Genomic DNA, 24,105 nt, shown 5'->3' on the forward strand with positions numbered 1-24,105 from the left:
TTGTTTTTATTGTACGGTTTTACATGAGGGCGCTCTTTTAGAATTACAATTCTGGGATTGCTCGCCAAAGAGAGTCGCTAGTTTAATGATATTTAGAAATGAAAGCTAATCATTTTAGTCTTGAGTTTTTTTTTTTGATAATTCTTATATCTTATCATCAATATGGCTTAGGCAAAACACTACACTCGAAACTCAAGGTGAAATAATTATGTATATGATTGTTGTAGTAATACCATTATAAATTAATTTATATTATTACTCCTAAAGTTTGTGATTTTATAGACAATTTAAAAAAAAATATCATTTAAAATCAAAAACTGCCAAAAATACCGCCATTGAAAATATGATCACGCTAATGCCATCAAATAAAACTTTTGTACAATTCTACTTAACCCTCTTGAGTGCAATCTTGAAAAAGTAATAGTTTAGATGTCGTCAACTTTGCGTGAGTGCTCCACAAAAATAGTCCCTTCTGTAAACGGTCCATTACTAGCGCCGCTCGTCCACCACACTGTGTCTTGGAAGCCGCACATGAAAAATTCATCCGATGGCCAATGCAGCGATTCCCAATCCACCTGGTGCATTTGTGCGCCCTCGGGGCTCGTCGAAATTATTTCCGCCACCTCAGGACAGAAGGGAGTGGGGTTGTCCCCTCGGCCTTATCTACATATGTTCCTTCGTCAGCTGTGCTTTGTTTCTCCGAGGAGACCGACTCCGGGGGTGGCTTATTACAAATGCAAAATTTCCTATTCATATTCAAAATTTTATATCCCGCTGTGTGTCGGAGAGAGCACTAATTTATTCAGCCTCGCGGATCGATGCCCTCCAGCCACCCCCGGTCCGATCCGATGGGGAGCCTTCGGATGTCAATTAGCGGAGGACGCTGGGGCCCAAGACCAGCTCCGCCGGGTAAGGACAGCTGTTGACTTGGGCCCGAGGCGCTCGGTCCCAATGCGATGACCGACATACCAGAAATAGATGCCAAATTATGTTTCGTAGTCGGTGACGATATCCACAAGAATGAAAGAATGAATGAAATTCAAATCTGTTACGTATAAGCAATCTATAAATCTTAAAAAATACCTTAAGATTGCAGTCATTACAATTATCTAAAAATAACTGAAAAATACTAGTTAAAAAAAATTAAAAATTAATAAAATATAAGTTGCTTCATAAAAGAAAACAATAATATTAGCAAAAGACAATCGTCCAGTATCTGCACGTAGGCTAGCCGCGGTACCTCACGCCAGTGAGAGACCGACAGCTAGTTTTTCTTAAATTTTTTATTTTAGTCTTTGATTTTTTTGGAATGTATGAAAATACAATAAATCTTTTAATACAAACCATTTACTCCAATCGATGTAAAATAATAATATAAATAGTTGTAGTGTGTTCTTTTAGCTCAATTCACAAAGATGAGGCTAAAATGTACTTAGTTGAGTTATTAAATTCCCTGAATTGAAATGAACTTCTACGTCATAAATTAAGCTTAAAGATCGGTAGCTCTATATTTCTGCATAAGAATTTTTATCTACCAAAAGCATGCCATTGAATGCTGTTGTTTGTAAAAGTATTAAACACATATAATACATATATACTTGAGACATTTATTATGATAAGCACATCTAAAAGAAATAAGATATTTATTAATATTGCCACATTGATCCATAATTTTGTAAGATTGAATATTTGTAATAATCTTAAGTCATTTATTTAATTATTTATATTATACGCACACCTCCAACTTACTACTGGTGGGTCGATAAAAGACTTCTTGTCGACCGACGATTTGCTTCGATTTTACTGCAACTCTTATGTCTACTTGTACCAAGCCATCGCGAGAAGAAATATAATGTCGTATCGATTTTGATGAACCTCTTCGGCAATAAATCTAATAACAATCTCTTTGTTGGTGCTGCTTGCTTTAAACAATATTATTATACCATGTGTTTGCCATGCGACACCAAATTTAACAGCTGACAGCTGATTTTTCTGCCATTTCATCACGGATAGACTTACGCAAGAACCACGCTTGCAAGTTGTGAAAATTTGTTTCGAAAATCGCGGTTCAGTTCGCGAAACTTATCGTGCGCTACTAAACGTCCACCCGAGCAAGTTATTCAAATAATCATGGATCGTTTTTGCACAACGCATACTCTAATTAATAATACGCATCCGCAGAGACATCGTACAGTGCGCACCAAATATGGTGTTTCTGCTGTCGAGCGTAGTAATATAATTTTTCATTACTGAATAATATACTATTATATAAAAAATATGTTTAACTGCCTACTAAAGTAAACAATGATTTTTAACCTCAAGCAACGTAAAAAAGAACTTATTTTTATGGTCTTAAAATAACACAATAATCTGTTTTTATGTTTAATTTTAAATTGTATAACTGACCCACTGGTTAAGGGTAAATATACGCATTGAGAATTTTGGAAGGCTTGGAATGCTCTACGATAAATTAATGGGTAAATACACATTTATACAAAAATTAACATAGTATCATTGTACCCCAAACCATAGCTGGGTTGATAATACATTCGGGCAGGTTAATCAGTGTATCAGCGTAAATTGATAACCAATAGCCGAGGGATTAGGCGTGCGCGTCCTTCAAAACATAATTAGTCGTGGTGTAGATGGGCGGGGGGGCATAGCACCGGGTCCTCCCGTTTCGGTCGGGGCCACCGTACGTGACGGCAAATCCGCCCTCCGTGACACGCAGAGTCCTTCTAACGCAATCAACCAAGTTGCCGGGGACGAAATCTTGTGGGAAAACCGCATTTCCATACAAATCCTCTATTATTTCCGAATAAAACAGAGCGGCCCGAGACTTGTTATTGTGCGGCAGCATTAGCGGCGCCATTGTTGCTGGCGTACGTTTCCGATTCTAATGACGCATACGTTGGAAACACTGTTTTCGCCGCCATAATTGAATGTTCTACTTAATCTAAGAAAGTTATTTTTATTTACATTTATAAGTTTGCTGTAAATTGAGAGTTCATGGTAGGCAATAGTGCTATAAATTTAATGCAGAAAATTCCAAATTAAAATATAGGTTTAAAAGATATTTGGTTACCGAAAGATTAGACTATCAGGAAACTTGTTTTCAGGCATTGAGTTTCTTGGCGATTCATTATGTTTCATAATAAATAAGAGATAAATAAAAAGCGTAAGTCAATCATACATAAAATGCTTTAGAAATATATTATGAACTTTGTATCTTTACTTTACAAATATTCCTCGTAGTTGCTTTCATCGCTGGGACAAATAGACGCTGTTTTATATAAATTAAGCACGTTGTTAGATGTTTATGTATATATGTTTATCAGACATTTTGTATTCTTTATATTAGTTTAATTTATTTGATTCCAATTTATTGAAAAGTTTTTTCAAGAAAAAGTCCTCATCGAATCCTTTGGAAAAAAGTCAAACACCAAGTCGGTAACGAGCGAAGAAGTTAAGCAAAGCTTTGTTTCTCGCATAGAAGCTAATGATGTCAGTTTATTGGTATAATCGGTGAAGTCGAACGTGCGTAACTCCGAGCGGAATTTTAAAAGCGGCCGATATAGAACTCAGCCTGGCAAAAAGGGAAATCCTCTTAAATTTATTTTTTCCCGACGAGGCCGCCATAATTAATGTGAAATGGGGAACAAAAAATATATATAAAAGTCGCTGGGAAAAAGAGAGAGCCATACGGCCATGTGAAAATGTAAAGCTTGTCATTAAAAGTTTTCAAAAAGTCAATGGCGCTCTTTTTAGCAAATAAGTACATTAAAGCCGTACGCGCAAAACGTACTTAAATACATATAATGCATACATACATGTGTATAAAAAACTTTTACAAAAAATTAGATTAAAAATAAACGAAAATTTTAACTTTTATCCAAATATAGCTTTTGCCATCGACATTATAATTAACAGCTATCCTTCGAAGGCCTTTTATATTTTATTAGCATATCTAATCAGCGTACTATACGACTAAAATATTTATCTGAAAAATGCAATGTATTTAAATTTAATAAAGCTTAATTACTCCAGACACTTAAGAAGATCAGTTTACCTTCGCCCTTGGCTTAACACAGTTTCTGCCAGGCTGCGTAATTATTTTAATTACGATATTGTGCGTCAGATTTGTCCAAAAAGTAATACAAGTTAAGAAAATTAAATTAAATTAAATAAGGACTTCGTAAAATAAACAGATTACTCCAATGCGTCACGTCATAATACACCCATGCTCCAAATTGTGCGGTGAATATGTTTTTCACAAACCCCGTGTTAATAGAAACCGCGCAAAAAGGCAAGGAACGCAAACAAAATAATAAGATGTTTCATTATATAAAAAACCATGTAAATTATTGATTTCAACTTAAATTTAAAGATGCGTTCCAAAAAATCTGCGCAAAAAGATACAGTTATATAAAAATATATTTATTTAAAATTTTAGTAGGTACATGTAATACGTCATGAGTATTTTTATTATTAAAACTTTTATAAAACACCAAATATTATAGTTTTTAAAACTAGGAACAAAACTAAAATTTATATGTCTTATTATATTCTAAGCATTTTTTTCATAATGGTTCGAAATCGCTATCATCATCATTAGAAGAACTGGTCAGTTCAATTCCACAGTTAGCGGAAATATCCATGTAATATTAAGTAGTTTTTTTATTATTAAAAAATCCGTGATCTTTGATTGTTTTTTTTATTTTTCGTAAATTCTTTGCATATTTCTTCATATTGTGCTCTTCATAAGTATTTCACAGGTCTCTTTGGAATTCGTAAGCACGTTCCATATTTTAATCAATTTTTAAAACAATCTTTTCCAATTTTCTGACCAAATGAAGAGCTCCATATGTATTTTCAGTAAATAATGATAGTTTGACAGATTAACTGAGATGATCTGATTCAGATATTAAAATCTGGCTAACTAATTCCTCTCCGGTAAACAATTCTTCGATATCATTAATATTTAAGTTTTCAAACCTTTCTCTTCCGAATGAGTTTGGCAAATTAATAATTTGATAAAATTCATTATTTCTGGATATAACAACAATATATTTTGCAACCACTTATGGCTTATCTAAAAAAAATATATTTACAAAAAAAAAATCTTGACCGCGTAAATCAGAGGATGGGTAAAAAATAATATAATATGGAATAAAATATTAAAATTATATGATATGAACTGTAGCTAATATTTAATAGATCAATGTGCAATGTCAGCGTATTGAGAAGCGACAACCATAGATGGGTTGATTAGTATAGATGTTCTGGCTCTAATAAGCTTCCAAAAGGATTCTTGAAGACGTTCCGAAACCCCTAGCTGAAATTCCTCACGAATAGTTTAATTGTCAACAAAAACTTCAGTGGTGTAAAAAAATGCTTAGCGACATAAAACAATTCAGCGAATCATATTCTAACGCTCCAAAAAGAAAGGCGCTGGGTTACAAGAATGGATAATAACCAAATATCCTCTTATAAAGGTATCTCAAGAACCAACTATTTAGATTAAAAGGTAGTATTTGGTTTCTCGGGTATTACAGATAATAGATCTTGATACAAGAATGCTGCAAAAAAACTGCCAAAGAGGAAGCGAATAACTGATGAAACCTCTTAACAAAGCTGAGCATCTTGAATTTCACAGACATTGCTAACGACTAGAGAGAATAAAAATTGATTTTGAGATCTTAAATAGAAGTATTTTTTGCTAAAATGTTCCCATTCAGATCGTAGTACTAATCTGATGGCGAAGAAGATCAATAAAATGACACAATATGGCCTTTTTCGATACTAAAGGGCAAATGGTTAGAGTCTCCAATTACTCGAACCATCAACTACTCGAGTATCGAATATTAAAATTTTAAAATACTCGAGTACTCGAGTACTTTCGAGTATTTACCAAATGTACCAAAATAGCTATTATTCAAATTCGTGCACATATAAATAAATAAATAAAATACTTGGTATGTTAATTTTTACGATTATTTTAACTTCACGAACAAACTTTTTAAAAACAATAATGCAAAAAGTGTCTCGAATTTAATATTACTGCTAACCTTTGGTTTTATTATTCCTGTTATGGAAAAAACCCTTTCCATTGCTGTTGATGTTGGTCTTATTGTCATTAACGCGTTGGATAAGGCTTCTAATTTATATCTGTTCGCTTTTTATAGATATACAATTTTTTTAACTCTCTTTTTATGTTCTCTTCTTTCATTCCCTTCTCTGCTTTTCTCTTATTTCCTTCGACTATTGACAAAATAGCATTTTGTAATTCTTCTTGAATAGATTTTTTTTCTTAACAATATACAATATTCTACTCCTTCTGATTAATGCGAAGAATTTAAATCTATATCCTTCGAAGATGTATTTGGGTGAATCCCTTTCACTCTAGAGCTAAACGGTTCGCAAAGAACTGACTTTACTTTAAGTGCCTTTAAAACACACAATTGTTTTAATTTATATTTTAAGCTGAGGGATTAGTATAAACAATTGACAACACTTTACGCTAAAACTGCATAGTCATAAAACCTAAAAATTTTTTTTGTTGATATTTCATATTGTTCATTGCCATAAATTAGATAAGTCGGGACTGTCGAACAGAAAACACAAAAGAAATTTTTCCGTCATACCCACTAACATAGCCGGAACTATGCAACTATGGAACTATGAAAAAATTATACCTGATAGTAACAGCTCTAACTCGGGACTTCGGGCATAAACGCCAAATAAAAGCAAGATGTTAACCTTTACCGGACCGAGTTAAAGTTTTTTTTGTTTCTGAAATATTTCAAAATTTTTTAATTTCGAGTATTAATCGAGTAATTTTCAAAATACTCGATTATGAAGTACTTGAAAAATAGACAAAAATACTCGAGTATCGAGTACTCGATTACTCGAATTGGAGACTCTACAAATGGTTGACGGAAGTTTCTCTTAATAGAAAATCTTAATCATTTTGTAGTGAGTAGGAGTTCGCAACAGATCGAATGCATTAACACAATTTTAAATCATCTTCATATAAAAAAACTTTAATTTGTAATTATGTCATTAATAAATAATGTATAGAACAGAAAGCCCAGGTTGCACTAGAGATATAGAGAAACGTCCGAAGGGGTAAAATACTCTTAAGATAATTGATTGCCATAGGTTACGAACTGTTTACGATTGCTCAAATAAATCGAAAAAACTACACACCAAGAGATTCTCTCACTGTAATGGTGAAAAACAGAAGGTTAGTAACAGTGTAACGGGTGGGACAAAACACAATAAAAATTGCCAAAAATGATTAAACGTATCTATGAATATTTATTTTAAATAATTTAGCAAGAACTTACAAAACTGTGAATGGTTTATTATGCAAGATTTGTTACACATTTTATAAATAGGACTTTCGTGCATTTTAAAAAATCAGGAAATGATGATGTATTAGAAAAAAATCAGATCAAAAATACCTTTTATAGAAGTAGTGAGATTGAAATTGAAACCCTTCAAAATTAAATCGGGAATTAAATCAGACCCAGAAAAACGCTTTTTCAACTCCTCAATGGTTAATACTAAAGATAAAGTACAATAAAATAAAAGCGACTAAGCGAAAGGCGTAAAAAATCCTCAAAAACAGAGCGAAAATATTGCTCAAAGCAATATTTTGTGAACCGTCCAATTTTCAGCGTTAAATTATCAGCGCATTAGTATTAATGACTTTACAGAATGTTTTAGGATCATTGATAATTTGGTTATGGCAACTTTTGTAATTTTGCGATGGCAAGATATCATCAAACACTTCACAAGTGCTTTTTATGACAGAAATTTTTCGAGAACAGACGTATTCTTGACAATAAAATAATTTTTGCAGACTTAAATAATGGAACGTCAAACACTCGAGTACGCTTTCAAGTATAGATCTGGTCGAATGCACAATATAGCGCCTCATAAAAGGCAGAGAGAGCAGATTTTATATCAACGCGCACGCCCACTCGTCTCCATACAGAAAATAAAATTATTTAATAAATTAAAATCTACAAAATTTTAAAACGATTATCCACATGCAATCCGATTGGGCACGTGCGTATCATAATTCGTAGATATGCCATTTTATTTATTATAATCATTAGAGCCCGGCGATAATTATCTTCCGACAATAATGTAAATTCATTCTTAGCATCTTAGCTATTTGGTATTTTTAATATATTACTGTAGAATACAATTGGGCGAATATATAAATCTCGCAGGGCAGATCATACATAAGCATTCACCAAATGACTTGTAAAAGTAAGCACTAAAATATTTCAATCAATACGAAATAAGAAATGAATAATTTACGGCTAGACAAAGGACGATCTCGTGTGCGTTTGGCGAGCGATTCTCGCGTTCAGGGGTGGCGTATCGATTAAATAAAGGGTCGCGGTCCCGGTCCGGGCCGCGGTCACGCGATCTCCTCCCGGCGCGAGTGTCACCGAAACCGTAAAACCCATTACGTCACAATACCCCCGTTTGCAATAAACCCTAATGTTTTTAGCGGGACATAGTACAACACATACTATAATACGTAATGCGAAGATTGCGTGTCTTCAATCACCGGCTGCAAGGCGTCAAAAGGCTCGAAGGAGCGAGCGCATGCACATTAAACGACACATTACGACGGTAAATCAAAATCATCATCCAAAACACCCACCTTTGACATTCCGGCATTTAGCTCTCTCACCAGGTAGGACGATTCTGAAAGAAAAAAATATATGATAAGAATAATGTGGCACGTTTGAACGATTTTGGTTTATTTTTGTATTGACAAATTAGATGCTGTATTCACACCAGGGATTTTGAAGTCTCAAGTTTTTTCAATTTTCGGAAGTCAAGACACAAATTTTTGAAGTTTAAATTTTTAAAGAAGCGAGACTTTAATTATTTTTTATTTTAACTTATATAATATGTTGAAAAACATAGGTAAAAATATTTTATTAAATATTTATTTATTAAATATGCATAATACATTTTTTTGCAACGAAATTATTATATCGATTTGAGCTTAAAAAATACGATGTTTTACATTTGTAGGACAAAAAAGGTTTTTAAGAACCCCAAGGTATTTCAGGACGAATCAGATATTCTCAGTTTACGTGATAAATATTCCGGCCGTAGAAAATACTCACTCGCTTTCTGTTGATGTTGGCATAATTATAAACAATGATTTATACAAAAGATCTAGAGTCAAAGTCAATTAAATCTAAAATCTGAAACTCTTTTTGTAAGTTGTATATTTTTTTTTCACGGTCGTTATATTCTGTTGGTTCAATAATGCATTGTTTAAGTCTTCTTTAATTGACATGTTACTGAGATGGCGATCGGCGTTTTCTTTCTCAACTTTTTATACTGAATAAAAAGCATCCCAATAACTTTTCACCATGATTTAAATATACTTTTTTGGAACAATGTTTAACAACATGATCGGGATATTGGAAAAAAATGTATCAAACCAACGAGGCTCATATTTTGCCTTTCTTTAATTTTGGTTTTCAGGGGTGTAAACATTTAATGCAATAAAATTGTGTTCATTTAAACTATTTTTTTTAAAAGGAAATTAACAATCATTTCAGAAATCTTATAAATAGACTCCTTTTTGTAGATTCTATAAAAAATATATTTACAAAAAAGAAGCATTACAAATTAGAAAAGAACGAATCAATGGTTTTAAAATATGCCCCAAATACATCTGACAGTAAAAAATCATTTAATAATCATTAAGGAACTTTGAAGCATAGATAGATGAATGTGCTTGAGAAAGTAAGTTTGTAACTAGCTAAAATATAGAGGAAGCTCTCCTTTTAGATATAAATGAAAGGACATAGGAGATAAGATAAAGGAAGGTCGCGACCATTAATGTCGAGGAATAACGAATACGAAGAACTTAAGGGACTTAACCCTTTCAATGCACGTCTCCACCGAAAACGGTTAGCCCTTAAGCCGTCACATTAGCTCGTCTGCCAGAGACTCGGTAACGACTTAAAGACATTTATTCGTTTACAGCCATTACGCCGTTACAGGGGTAATAATATCGGCCAGGGGTGGCTTATCGCGGCCCGCGTCCCATTACAAGTGATTAGTCCCGACTGCGGTATTAATTTGTTTACCCCGAGGATTCCATACCTTATAACACAATGAGACGCCATTTTTAATAATACTGAAAACGACAATGACGTTATAGATGAATAGATACATTATTAATATAATTATGTCCAGATTATTGTAACATATCGTACATGAGAAAATATAAAAGTTTTTAATATTTTTGCCAACAATAAGTTAGGGTTATTTATTATACATAGTATAATATAATTCTTAAGGTATTAGTATTATATAATTTTGGATTTTTAAAAACACTTATAAAAAATGTTGTATATGATAAAACTAGACAGTATGTTATTATATAAATACATTATTGAAAAAAAATAAAATATATACAATACATTAATTAAATTAACTTCGAACATTATATATGGATCTATTTATATTATTACTCTTAAAAATAATTTGTCTATGTTATATAAAAAAACAATAAATAGAATAAACATATTTAAAGTATATTTAGATATTTTAAATTTATTTGAGTTTTGACTTTATTGTAGCCTACATGCTTTACCTATGCATTAAACATATATAAAAAGTCAATTGCGACACTTTGTGACAGCTTATATAGTATTTATGTTTTTGCTTTAAGCATTTATTATGAGGCAAGCTTACTATAGCTTAAAGAACGATAGATATATTGCTTAGATTTAGAGTAAATAAAATTATTTTAAGTCTTAAGGCAGTAGAAGGGTCTGTCACTTTCGGTGCTTAAACCAATATGGCGTAATGAAAAGTATCAAACGTCGACTGCGATTTTTTAGCTACATCACCGTCGTCCCTCGTTAATTGAAAAAAAAATCGTGAAAGACGCTTTTTTCTAGAGGGTCAGAAATCATGAATGCAAATGCAACTTAACATTTTTTCTGATTTTTTTTCACAATTCGGCTCCCCTATCCAAGTCCATGAATTAGCAAAAGAAAACAGACGGATTTTACAGCGATAATGTCAAAAATAATTAATTATCATCGATCGGGGAGGGTTCGAGAATTGAAGCAGGAGGAAAAAGAGGCTGGATTGGGGGTGAGAAAGGTTTTGATCGAAATGAAGGTTAGGGGGTAAGAAATCGGTCGCTTTTGTACATTAAAATAAAATGTTTTATTGGAAAAATAAATCTTGTGTTATATATGCAACAATATTGGTAATTTGAGCCTTATGTATTTTACAAATAATCTTAATAATGAGTTATTCAATAATTATATAGTATATACTTGACCCTAATATAGCACACATTTGACGTCTAAATAAATTATTTTGCTTTTGGTAAATATAAAGATTTCCAGTTTTTAGTGGAGACATAAAGATGTATGTTTATGTGGTGGGGGTGTGTAGCCGACATTGTTGGCGAACATTTTCCAATAACGTTTTAGAGTAGGGGAGGCTGGGGGACGGATTTCTTCATTCATTAGCTGCAGTCAGGTGCACGAAACGTTGCGGCGAATTGCCTCGCAAAAATTAGAAATCGTAATAAAGCTTTCGTCTTAAATTTTACACAAAATTCTTCATAAGTTTTCACACATTTCCCCTAAATTAAAACATCTGGATGCCATTCATAAACATATATAAAAATATTTTATAAACACTACTATATTTTATACCATTAAATTGCTTTTGAAATTAATATAAAAAATATTATTAAATGGCATTTGTACATAGTATTTCACAAAATGGTTCATTATTAAAATATGAATACACATAACTGTGAAATGTTATACAGTTCTCAAAATAAATTTAAAGCTGACTCAAAATAACTGCAATAAAACTCATACTTACATATAGTTCAAACATCGATAATTATAGCAGATATTGAATGACGACATCCAAGTTGTATTTGGTTGTTAATTTTATATATAATATCTTACGTATAAAGTCATTTAGGTTATATTTCATTAAGTTAGGTCTGTATGGTTAACTCGTATTATAAGTATTATGTTAAGTTGAATTCTGATAGCTTATTTTAAAATAGAATAGCTTGGGCCTAGTGCAGAGAATTAGGGTCAAAATTAATATTTTAAGCTGTATTGTATAAGTTTAAGCTAGGTTAGAATTGGCTTACTTTGCTAACATTGTGTTCAATTTTTTTTTCTGACTCAAAAAGCAGTGATTTTGACTACAATAGCAAACAACTTATCATAAAATAAAACCTAGTGAAGTAGTAACTTTAAAGAAATGATAAATAATTTAGTTTGCAAATATACTGACACAAATAAAATTTGTTAATGAGAGCTTTAACTAAGTAAATAGCATAGTAAAAAAATAAAAAAATGCAAAGTTCGAAGTTTTAATGCATTTTTAAGTCATTAATTAAAATTCGACGTTGAATTTTAGATTGATGACACACTTGGCTCGCGGGCCGCCATAGAGCAGCCCTGTCCCAAGACTCACCCTCACCCTGTCCGGAATCAGCTTGCGTCTCCACCGTGGCAAGTTTAAAATTAACGCCATTGACTTCAACTCAAACATTTTATATTAAGGATAAGGAGAGAGAGAGGCGGTAATTAGTAACGCTTCACTTTTATTTGTTGACGTTCATTATTCGTTGATTTGAATTCTCGTCAGGGACCTCAGAGGTCCCCGTAACGAGCGCATAAACAGACTAATTCCGGTACTAAGAGGAAAAAAGGGAAGTCGATTTCACGTGGATTTGATTCATCCCTGATTCGACTTTCCCTTCCACTTCATTGTAGAGACTTTTCCCGAGTGGCCCGACGGGTCCCAACCGCATATTTGCAATTTAGATTTGCCGGGGACCTCCTTAACACGACATCTGCCGACAAATTGGCGGCCATCGTTGTCCCCGGCTGAATAACTAACACTTCAGGTATAAATCGTCATCGGTCTTCTAATTTGTCCAATTTTGGATTTGATTTTTGGTGTTATAGATATAATGGAATAAATTTATAAATGTCAAGGTTTACAGTTTAGCACTACTTACAATAATTCGCTCAACTAAGGCTATTTCTAACAATACTTTAATAAATTTGCTTAATACTATATAACTTTATATTTTTAATTCTGCATCATTTGTTAATTATTATTATTATACAGTTACACCAATACATTCCAGCGTAATACTTAAAAAAATTGTATAATATCGTTTACCATGTATAATAAACCAATACCCGATGACATTCCAAATTGTGTGTAGTATAAGAGTGATTCAGCGTACTCACACACGATAGGGGGAAGCTTCTAAATTTCTTCGCTGCCCCGTGTACTCATTTAACCCTTGTTTAAGGGTGCCTTTTCGAAATACCCCCAAACGTAGGTGCAAACACTGCATTACCGTATTTGTGTGCTTAAGACCATTTATCTCTCTATATATATACTTTAATACATACAAGACTGCCTCATATTCCACATTGCGTTTAAGAAGCACTACAGTGTGGTCCAAAAAATACGCTAAACTTTTTGCCTCGCCCTATCCATTGTTTGGCTTTCGACCCTCAAATTGTCACCAGAGGGCTGTTAATAACCCGACCTCACCTAGGCGATAAAAAATAGCCCGAAACACTCAAGTGTGAATAGCAATATGCCGAGTAACGTTTCTTATCAGCGTTTCCCCCATTGGCTGGGATTATTAATGATGCAGCATCCCTCCCAGAGGATGATGTAGGTCAACGCTTTCCTGATCAGCCACTCTATGGGGATAAAAATGGAATATAAAATATATAAAAAAAGTATTTTATATATAAGCAAGTTTTTTTAGAGCAACAGTATGGTAGACGTCATATGTACTAATAAGTCTTTTAGTTTGTTATAAATTATAAGTAAAAAAAATATTAGACCTCGGCTACTTAGAACTTAGATGATCTAATACGATTATTCCTGAGTTACTTGTGCAGTCGTAGACAGTTTGTAACTGTCGAAAGAAGTTATTAAATGGTTCCAACCTGGGTCCTTTAAATTTCATATTATTCATAATTGATATAAATACAGAAAATGCTGATTTTTCATAGAAAATGAGGCACATTTCCACTCCTCTGGATATGTTCATTAATAGAATTGCCGCATAAGGGGCGAAGAAAATCTTCGTGTGATTCACGTGAAAGCATTACATGTCCAAAATGTGACGTTCAGTGCGCATTGTGATCAGGCGGCGTCATTGATCCTTACTTTCGTAAAAAACGATGAAGATTGGACTGTAACAGTCAATAGTGAGCATTAAAGGTGCATAATAACTGATTATTTCTTGCACAAAATCTAAGATATTGCTGTGGTTTCAACAAAACAGCGCTACTTGCCACACATTGGATGTCGTAAAAAGTTCTCATGTCGTAATATTTCACGTTTTAGTGACGTCAACTGGGCGCCAAGATCATGCGATTTAACGTCGTTGGTTTTTTTGTGGGGTTATGCTAAGAATCGTGTCTACGCCGAGAAAATTGAAACATTAGAGCACCTAAAAACCGACATCCGCTGAATTATGCAGATATAATGCACGAAATGAACGAAAAAGTAATCGAAAATTACGTCGAAAAGATCAGCTACAGCAAATTCAATTAATATTATTTTTCATAAAAGATAAAATACATAAAATGTTTAATTAATAAAATAAAAATTCGAAGATAACCTTAAATTTAAAGTTCGGAAACTGATTTTGGATCATTATTTACATGTAACAGTATTTTTTTTATTTGCCCTTAAAATCATAGCTGATTTTTCTTATAATCAAAATGCTCTATAGATCTGTGTTAGTTTATGAATCAAAATTAGTGCTCTGAAATAATTATTAGTAACAGTTTTAGCCTTCAGTTATTAACGGATTTATTTAATTTTGTGTTGTTGCTTGATAATCTTAAATGTTAATCCTTAGCTTACTATTTTTATTATTATTACTATAGAGTAATTTTCCCTTTTTTCATTTACTTCTTTCCAAGCTGCTGTTTGAATTGCCTTTGTTAAGTGTTAGATTGCGTTTCAAGGAAATGTTCAATTCGATAATTTGGTCAAAGTTTCCAATCAGTTTATGATTATATATAGTCGGAGTTTGTTGTCTGTGGATTGAATTCGTTTGTAATTTTCCTAGTATCAGCGAATGATCTGATTATAACTCTAAATTCAGTTATATACTATTTAAGAAAATGTTATGCATTCTTTATAGCGATTGAAAAAAACACTTATATTTTATATTTTAAAATATATTCTTAAGCTGTAAAACGAAAGTTAATAATGAATACAAATGATACTGTTTAAGTAATCTCGTTATGTATAATTTTACAGTAAGGTTTTTATCAAATGTTTCCCTTTAAAATAAAATTAATATATTAAAAGTACTCTTTTTGAATTGATTAACATTGTTAACATTTTTTAAAATTTTGCTGAGTATTTATTTAAATACTTATCTTGGCAAAAATATAAATATATTAGTTTTCCCCTTGTATTATATTTTTAACTATATCATATTATTTAGATAATTTTATAAAATACTATCGTCACTAAAAGCGGATCCGCTCCATATTTTTTTATTTTAATACAAGAACGAGGTCGTGGAGAGGTAGGTTATAGCTATGTGTGCTCTACCAACACGATTGTAGCTTAGATGTGTACCACCTAGCAAACATTTCCTAAAATTTTAATTTCGTTCGTCTCATCCAGCGGTGCGTTTATTGCGTTACCCGCGTGTATGAAGCAAGGGGGTTGTGCGTGTGTCCGCCGCAGATTCTGAGTCCTAATTAAGGCCTGGGTGGGATTCTGGAGGGCCACGAGGAGATTGCTAGGGAAAAACCAGAGAGGGACTAGGACGCGGCGGTATCGATCACAACCCGCCCCACCCCCGATGGTCACCCCCTAAGGAATCGGCCGAGGGCGCAAAGAATAAATTGGGGGGCGCTATTTTAAAGATTTATTAAGTCTGGTTAATGGATTTTACTATTTTCTGGCGGCATTGGGATAAGTTTTAAGATTTCGACTCAGCGGGGGACAATGATTCGTTCGGTGTTTTTTGGATTAATCTCGCTCGTTTAGATGGTGCGCTTAAACGGTTTATATTTTTGGGTAATTACCGTAATGGTAATGATATAATGTGATAAAAGAAGCATTTCTAAAAAAAGCTCTAGAAAAAGTAGTATTAAGGGCGATGAATAATCTCATATGAAGATATGAAAAACTGATTTTAACACTAAAGATCTATGTGAGATTAAAAAAACAGTTGATTAAATAATTAAAAGTATTTGGAAAATTGTAAATATACAATTAATATACAGAAAGTTTAGATATAAAGCCAGAAAAAAGCAAGTAGAGTTCAAACATCAATTGTTTCAACGTTGTTTTGGTAGATGATCAATAAACTGTGTGAATGATGTCAAGTGGCAAGAACTGTTCTGTTCAAAACAACTGGTGCTAAAATTCATCGCAGATTTGTTTCTCCACATACTGGCATTTTGTGAAAATATAAAAACATTCAACACACTAATGAGTCACTTCCGTTTTAAAGGTTAATAGTTGCATTCAAGTACTTATTTTAGCATATTTATCAATTAAAAAACGACGATGCTCTTAGGTAGTATTTTTTAAAAATACATGTTACCACGATGCGTCACCCCTGGCCTTTTCTACGATGTCTGCCGAATGTTGAGTAAGACGGGCTCAAGGCTGAAGCTCTTATAAACTTTTAATTACCCGCTCGCAGGCTCAGGGGCGCATTCACGGAGAACGGATTACGAGCCGAGGAGTCTACTTCTCCTAGAGGTATCCTCATGTGGAAAAACCAGCGGATGTGCACCGCACATCCTCCATCCATCAAATCCCATTATTTATTACGACTCGAAGTGCATGCAGCATCCCAAGCGGCGGCTTTACACCTCAAGAGAGAAAATTAACAAAGTAATGGGAGCGAGCATTATTATACGTTCAAAATATTTTTTGGTGCTGCAGTTACGCAGTCTCTTTCATCATTGTCATTTAAAATAATTAAATGAAATCTAATTAGGACGGACGTTGGAAGGAAGCGCCATTCATTTGCATCTGTCACGAATAAACAGTCAACAGCTGATGCTTTAAGTCGTCGGGCAATTAGAAAGATGTGCGGTGTACTTGCGCCGGTCCTAAGGGATGAGATTTTAGGGGAGGTTTTTTTTTCAGGGCGTCTCAATGACACCCTCGCAGATTTGGTGTCACGCGGGAAAAATTTCGGGAAAAATCCCGATGAAAAGAGTGTCAAATGCACAAACACTCGCCGTTTAGGGCCTTTGTCAGATTTTTTCATAGCCGTCAGCTTAACTCCTTAGCGATTTGCGAGATTATCTCTTCGTCTACACTTTCGCGCTTTTTTGTGTTGAATTGCAACCGACACGGATGATCTCTTGTGGTGACACGGCTTTGTGCTTTGATACAATGTTGATGCTTGATTTTTTAATTCAGGGTTTTCGAAATATTTTTATTAAAAATATTTAAATCTTTTATCACAAATCTGATCATCTTACTTAATAATTTAAATCATAAAATGATACATTGATAAAAAAAGATAAGCACTACCCCACATATATTTTTCAACTTCTCATAGGTATCGCTAAAACATCATTGTATTTAGCAAGGTCTTTGAGGAGCTGGATGGCACATGCAATAGAAGTGTTCTCAAGCGATGGCCGCAACGAGAAAAAAGAAGGAATGCGATTTTTCTAACAACTAGGAAAATTGTGCTTCTTTGAGATTTCAGCCAGACGTACGCTACAGCATATAAATTGCTAAAAAAATATTAAAGTAACACACGCTCCGCTTAACAAAGTCAAGCATTTTTGACGCTTTTGTGCAAAATTTGAAGAAAGATGTACATAGAAAATTTTGGCCATTGCTCGAGCGTCATTCCAATGTCATCAACCTAAGTAAAATATTTCTTCTTAAAACATCTCTGCATTAACTGTAAGATAATTACGCAAAGAAAAGGGATATAGAAATAATATTAAAAAATATTAAAATTATTTCAAAATTGATATAATGTAACTGTCATAGTTTAATCTAATATGAAAAATATAACAAAGATAAAATAACAAATAAGACATGAAAATAATATTATTAAGTATACTGAAAAATTCTCGTTTTTTAATTGGTTCATGAAAATTTAAGCAAAATCATATTTTTATTTATTGCTTATAACTTTTTGACAGATTTTAATAAAACAATAATAAAATAATTAAACATTAAAAATACATTATATGAGCAATACACTTTTACAGGTCCTCATAGATATTGCCGAAGACATGATCTCTTGAGAAGCTAAATGGTTTGTACAGAAAAGCTTTCTCAAGCGATGCGTCCTGGCTGTGACGGGTAAGAAAAAGGGACGCGATCTCGATTATATGCCACTCTAAAGCTTGCTGGCAAAAGTCGTCATGTATTTTTATAAAAAAAAAATATTTTAACATGATAAATATCATTACACAATCTAACCTAACCTAAATCCAATTTATATTTGTATGTTCTGATTTAACTTGATTTTATAAATTCTCAATAATCATAACTCAGCGAGTATAGTATATTATAGATGGTTAGTAAAATTTTCAGAAAAAAGCATCGGGTAATATTTTTGCAGATAAACATTTATTAAACATACGCATGAAAGTTTGAGGATATTGACGATTGTAATTATCATTAAATATTCAAAATTAATGTACTCATACTATTTTTTACGTACACTGAATAGTTTTTTACAATATTTTTATTTAGTTATGAAAAAATGTAGTGATAGAATTTCATCACCGAACCCTACAACGAGTTTCTGTTCATGCTGAAAGAAGCTCTTTTCCTATCAGAGGTCCAGATTATTCACCCTTGTCCCCTTTTCGACCTCATCCTCGGGAGATTTGCGGCTTTTTGATTTAAAACGGCACAAAAAGACGTCCGTCTACGAAGGGGGACTGCGTTTTTAATTTGTGACGGTCGAGTTCGTCGTAAGTAGCTTTTCGTTGGGCTCAACACTCCAATATACATTTTTTATACCTTTCGACATTTGCACGAACTATATACATAAATACCAATGTATAGTTATATCATTAAACATTTAAAAATATATATGTAATAATGTATTTTAATTTATATACATACATATTTAAATTAAAAATAAATAGTCTGATTCAGGTGTGATCAAGCAACAATTTCATCAATTATTTGTCAGTGGGTTTGTCGCTTTAACTAAAGTGATGTTGGAGATAGCAAGTAATAAACATTGTTTAAAAGCTGATAGGGATGAGTTTTTGAGCTATTTGATGCATACATTCAAAGCAATGTATTAATGTATAGGAAAATAGAATGTTACTTTTTAAAGGTCGGGGGTTGCATGTAGTGGATACACGGGTGGTAGCAATCAGAGTTTGTATGGAAATTTTGCGAGCATGCACGATTTTGTGTCGTGTGTTCGGTCTTTTGTCACGTCTTCTTAATTAAACCGAGCGCCCTCCATCTGGGCCTCGTTGCCAGGAGACAGCCTCCTGCTATTTCATAAAACATATTTTCACAGAGAGAGACCATAGGGTGGGCCCTCGAAATATGTCTCCTTGGACATGCTCGTTTGACCGCGACGCGGCCCTGAATTAACACACATGTGTCCTACACTCGACTTATTCTATATGCAATAAGTTGAGAATGTGATACATATAAAATTTCTGTGCGATGTTATATACATACATATAACATTTCCTATTCCTAAGAGTTATGATCCTTCCAACTCTTAATGGGCTTGATGATTTTCACCAAGTCAATTGTTGACTTGGTGAAAATCAAAAATCAACAGAAGATCTTGAGCTACGTTGAAGAAGTTAGATATGTATATATATATTAAAAATCATAATGATCTCTTAATGCAAGTCAATTGTCGATCGTAATGAATTTTAATATATATACATATTTACCTCCTACAACGTTGCTCAGGATCTTCTAATTATATTCTGGTTAAACCAAGAAATGGAGTATCTAATTAAAAAAATATGTTCTGTTCAATTTATTTTAATAAAAGGGCCATAATCTTTGTAAGAAAAACTGCAATATACATATACTTATAAACAAAAAATAAAAAATGCTTTCATCCGCAACTGTAAATACATGATTAAAAACAAAAACGATATTTAAGAGTTGCTTATAAAGTTTATTAGCAATCTATGCCATAAGGGTTATCTGATACGTCTGTTCTCTGAGTTATGTAAATTTCCTTCTAAGACTCTAACGTTGATAGTATTTGTTTACCTAATAATTTGTATATGAGAATTAAATTTTTTATTGAAATCTTTTAGTATTAACTTATTAGCTTATAAATTATACAATTTTAGTAATCATTATGTATAAAATTATAATGTTACACTTGTCGAAATTATATAAACCAAGCATTTGCCCTTTATAAAGTCGATGCTGATGGATGCTGTGCTAAAGTGCTGTGTCGATTCGTTCCTCCTGTCTGTCCAAAGGCAGCCCGAAAGTCCGGCAGTTAGCTAATTAGCGGGCAAACAAGAACACCTACCTACAGGAGGGCGGTTAATAAGGGCAAAGTTTCAATTCGGCGGAATCGGTTCTGTGCTACTACAGCCGTACCCAAAAAACACATACACACACGAATGGAATTAAGGAGGGAGTTGGGGGCAGGGTGTGCTCCTGTTTTATCTGTTTTCGTTTGCTCTTAGTGGATGTGGTAGTAATATACAATTTAGATAAAATTTCGTAAATCGCATTTAGAATCGGTAGGTGGCACATCGGTAGGAAAAGCGCACTAAATTACGCCGTTACCGGTGTAACGAGGAAGTCGTTATAAGCTAAAAGGGAACAACACTAGTCGCTAACTATCGCGCTAATTAATGTGCGTGATAATGGAAAATGGCGTTTTCGACGGTTTGTTTTGCTGAATCGCGTGATTTATGGCTTGTTTTTTTAAGGCAAACTATTTTGGGTGATTTGATATAAATTTAAACTTATGCCAATTTTCACATTATAAAGATGAACGGTATTCAAAGTTTTTATATTATAAATGATAATAATACATTTTATTCATCATGAAAATATGAATATATATCATTTTAATGCTCATATAAAAGGTGTTTTTAAATTAGGGTTATATATAATATATACACTATGTAATTTCAGAAATATAATATAAAATTAAGTGGATATTAAATGCGTTTAAAACATATTAATTATTATAAAAGATAAAGCAAATTTAACTAAACTAAAATTGACATTTTTTATTACTCTGTTTAAACTTGCTAGGCCCTGTAAGGCAAATCCGTTACAATAAGGTAAATCAATACCATCTGGATAAGTCAATCATTTGCTAAAGAAAAAAATAAATGTGTTATATTTTGAAAAGGTGGATCAAAATAGTATGAATGAGCAACGCGTGAAAGTGGTTTTAAACCCTAAACTAGGGTTTAAATGAACATACATTATGCCATGCCATATCATGTAAAAATGATTATTTTTAAGTGCTTTTATTATAAATGTCTAGCTATTTGGGCAGAAAATATCTATATTCCTTGAGATGTAAATCAAATTTTATTTGAACAATTCGAACAATTTCTTTGTATTAGGATACTGACTTACATCGATATTAAATAAAACTAATGTGTCATCGCATTATACATCTCATTATCCAACATTTTTATTAAAAATATTGTCTATGTTTGAGTTATAAATGTCAAGATATTAAAAACGATTCGTAGTATTTATAAATTTCTCAAAATAAAGAATTTTTAAAATAGGATGCAAATATTTTTTTTAGCTAAAAAAAGAAATTGATTTTTATTTTATATTTTTTTTTGCTTAATAACTAGCACGATAAACGAGTGGTATAAGTTTCTGACAATTGATTTGAAGGATCTGGGTTTGATTCCCACACCCTAGTGTTTTTCAATTTCTATCTTGTCTGGAAAATCATAATGAGTAATATTTATACCTAGATTTTCCTAATCTTACGGATGAATATCGTAATAATTAATTAAAATCAAGCTAGGTCGCACATATTAGATATTAAAAATTATCTAATAATAAGCAACTCAGCTCATAAAGAATATCTTTTATGTATTGAAATAAATAAAATAAAATAAAATTAATAAATAATAATTCAGAAACACACCTTAAAACGTTAATATTAAATAAATTGATATGATTATTACAAACATACAGAAAAACTAAGACAAAAAATGATGAATTTGAAATCTTTTATTGAGAAACTAGGGGCGCTAAATCTTGTAGGCACAGTAATACTAAATAAAGACGCAAAACTTAAAATTAAGTGTTAAAAAAAAGTGGAAGCCGTGAAGTCAGCCTATTGAATGATTAACAGTATGGATAGGAGAAACCGACGGCGATCCTAAATAGATTAAGTTTGCTATTAAAAGACTAATCATCATATATACCGGCCATTGATTGGCTTGGTACACTGTTTCAAATTTTTAACTTTGTATAAATTAAGCATTATCAACCGTTGACTGGTTAGGTTAGGTTCGCTATCTCATCTTTAAGCTTAATATAAACCGAATATTTACCGGTTAAAATATTATTCTTCTTCCAACTTTTAATTACACATTGACATGTTTATATTGCTAAAATTTAAAAAAATACTTTTTAAAATTATTTTTTTGCTTTAATTTTTAATTTAAAACATTTTTACTCTCTTTACTTTTTTCTCTAATATGTGATTTACCGATAATACGATTTTTTAATTTTTTGAATAGCCACCATTTTAAAACCTAAATGTGGATAAAGCTGGCTCATAAATATATCTGAGATGCTTACAAGATCTATTTTTTGGCGAAAAAATTAAACTGATATTATTAAAGTAGCGGAAGTTATCGTGTCCTTAATTTTGAGTTAATTCCATATATAAACCTATTATTTTCAGACAAAATGTTTTTCTATAATAAATAGAGTTAGGTTGAGTTGGGTTATGCTAGAATTTATCGTAGCATAACCTAACTATCGTAGCATAACCTAACATAGCCTAACCCAAAAGATTTTTGTTTTAAGGGAAAATAAAAATTTATGTACACGTGTTCTCAATTTTATACCTTCAGGTACACATAGAGGCAGTGACCAGGTCGGTGCAACGGGTGCATGGTACCCAGGCTCATTATTATAAGGAAGTTGAAAAATTTAAATTTGCATAAAAAAAATATTTTTTATAAAAATTATAAATTTAAATTTTTTAAATTTAAAATAAAAAAAAAAATAAATAAAAAATTTTTTTTATCAAAATTTTTTAAATTTAAAATTTAAATTATTAATTTTAATGAAATATTTTTTTTTAAATTTAAAATTTTTGACCCCTTTATAATATGCAGCCTAGGTACCTTGCACCTTTTGCACCGCCCTGGTGACCGCCTGTATGTGTAAGTGAAATTATAAAATTGAGAACACGAGTATATAAATTTTTATTTTCCCTTAAACAAAAATCTTTGAGTTAGGCTTTGTTAGGTTATGCTACGATAGTTAGGTTATGCTACGATAAATCCTAGCATAACCCAACTCAACCTAACTTTATTTATTATAAAAACACATTTTGCCTGAAAATAATAGGTTTATATATGGAATTAAATCAAAATTAAGGATACGATAACTTCCGCTGTTTTTATTATATCAGTATAATTTTTTCGCTAAAAAATAGACCTTGTAAACATCTCAAATACTTTTGTTAGCCAGCTATATCCGTTATTTCGTTTCAAAATGGTGGCTATTTAAAAAAGAAAAAAAATCGTATCTTTGTTAAAACACATTTTATAGAAGAAAGTAAAGAGAGACATAATGTTTTGTATTAAAAATAAAAGCAAAATTAAAATTAAAAAAAAAAATTTTTTGACATTTTTGGTAATTATTTGTTTTTAAAACACATTCACTCCGCAGATTTTATCATTTTAAAATTTTTCTAAAAATAAATTTTCCATACATTTTTGCTTAGTTTTGTAAGCATGCTAGTTTTTTCATTTTTTAAATGAAAATTGCGATTTTTTTTATAATATGAAGCCTGGGTGCCTTGCTTTAATAATCGAGCATCTT

The 24,105-nt window shown here is 32.1% G+C and overlaps 1 protein-coding gene across 1 annotated transcript in view; it reads right to left on the bottom strand.

The window, feature by feature from the left end:
- LOC148233092 (uncharacterized) overlaps positions 1-24,105 on the bottom strand; it is a 535,519-nt gene that overhangs the window by 76,091 nt on the left and 435,323 nt on the right. The window contains exon 7 of the mRNA XM_088190536.1: positions 8,687-8,730. Within this exon, the coding sequence (XP_088046662.1) occupies positions 8,687-8,730 (44 nt within the window). The remainder of the gene's footprint in view (positions 1-8,686; positions 8,731-24,105) is intronic.

This window comes from Plectrocnemia conspersa, unplaced genomic scaffold (assembly GCF_051122295.1).
Source record: "Plectrocnemia conspersa isolate PC_06_02 unplaced genomic scaffold, ASM5112229v1 ptg000008l, whole genome shotgun sequence".
Lineage (NCBI taxonomy): Eukaryota > Metazoa > Arthropoda > Insecta > Trichoptera > Polycentropodidae > Plectrocnemia > Plectrocnemia conspersa.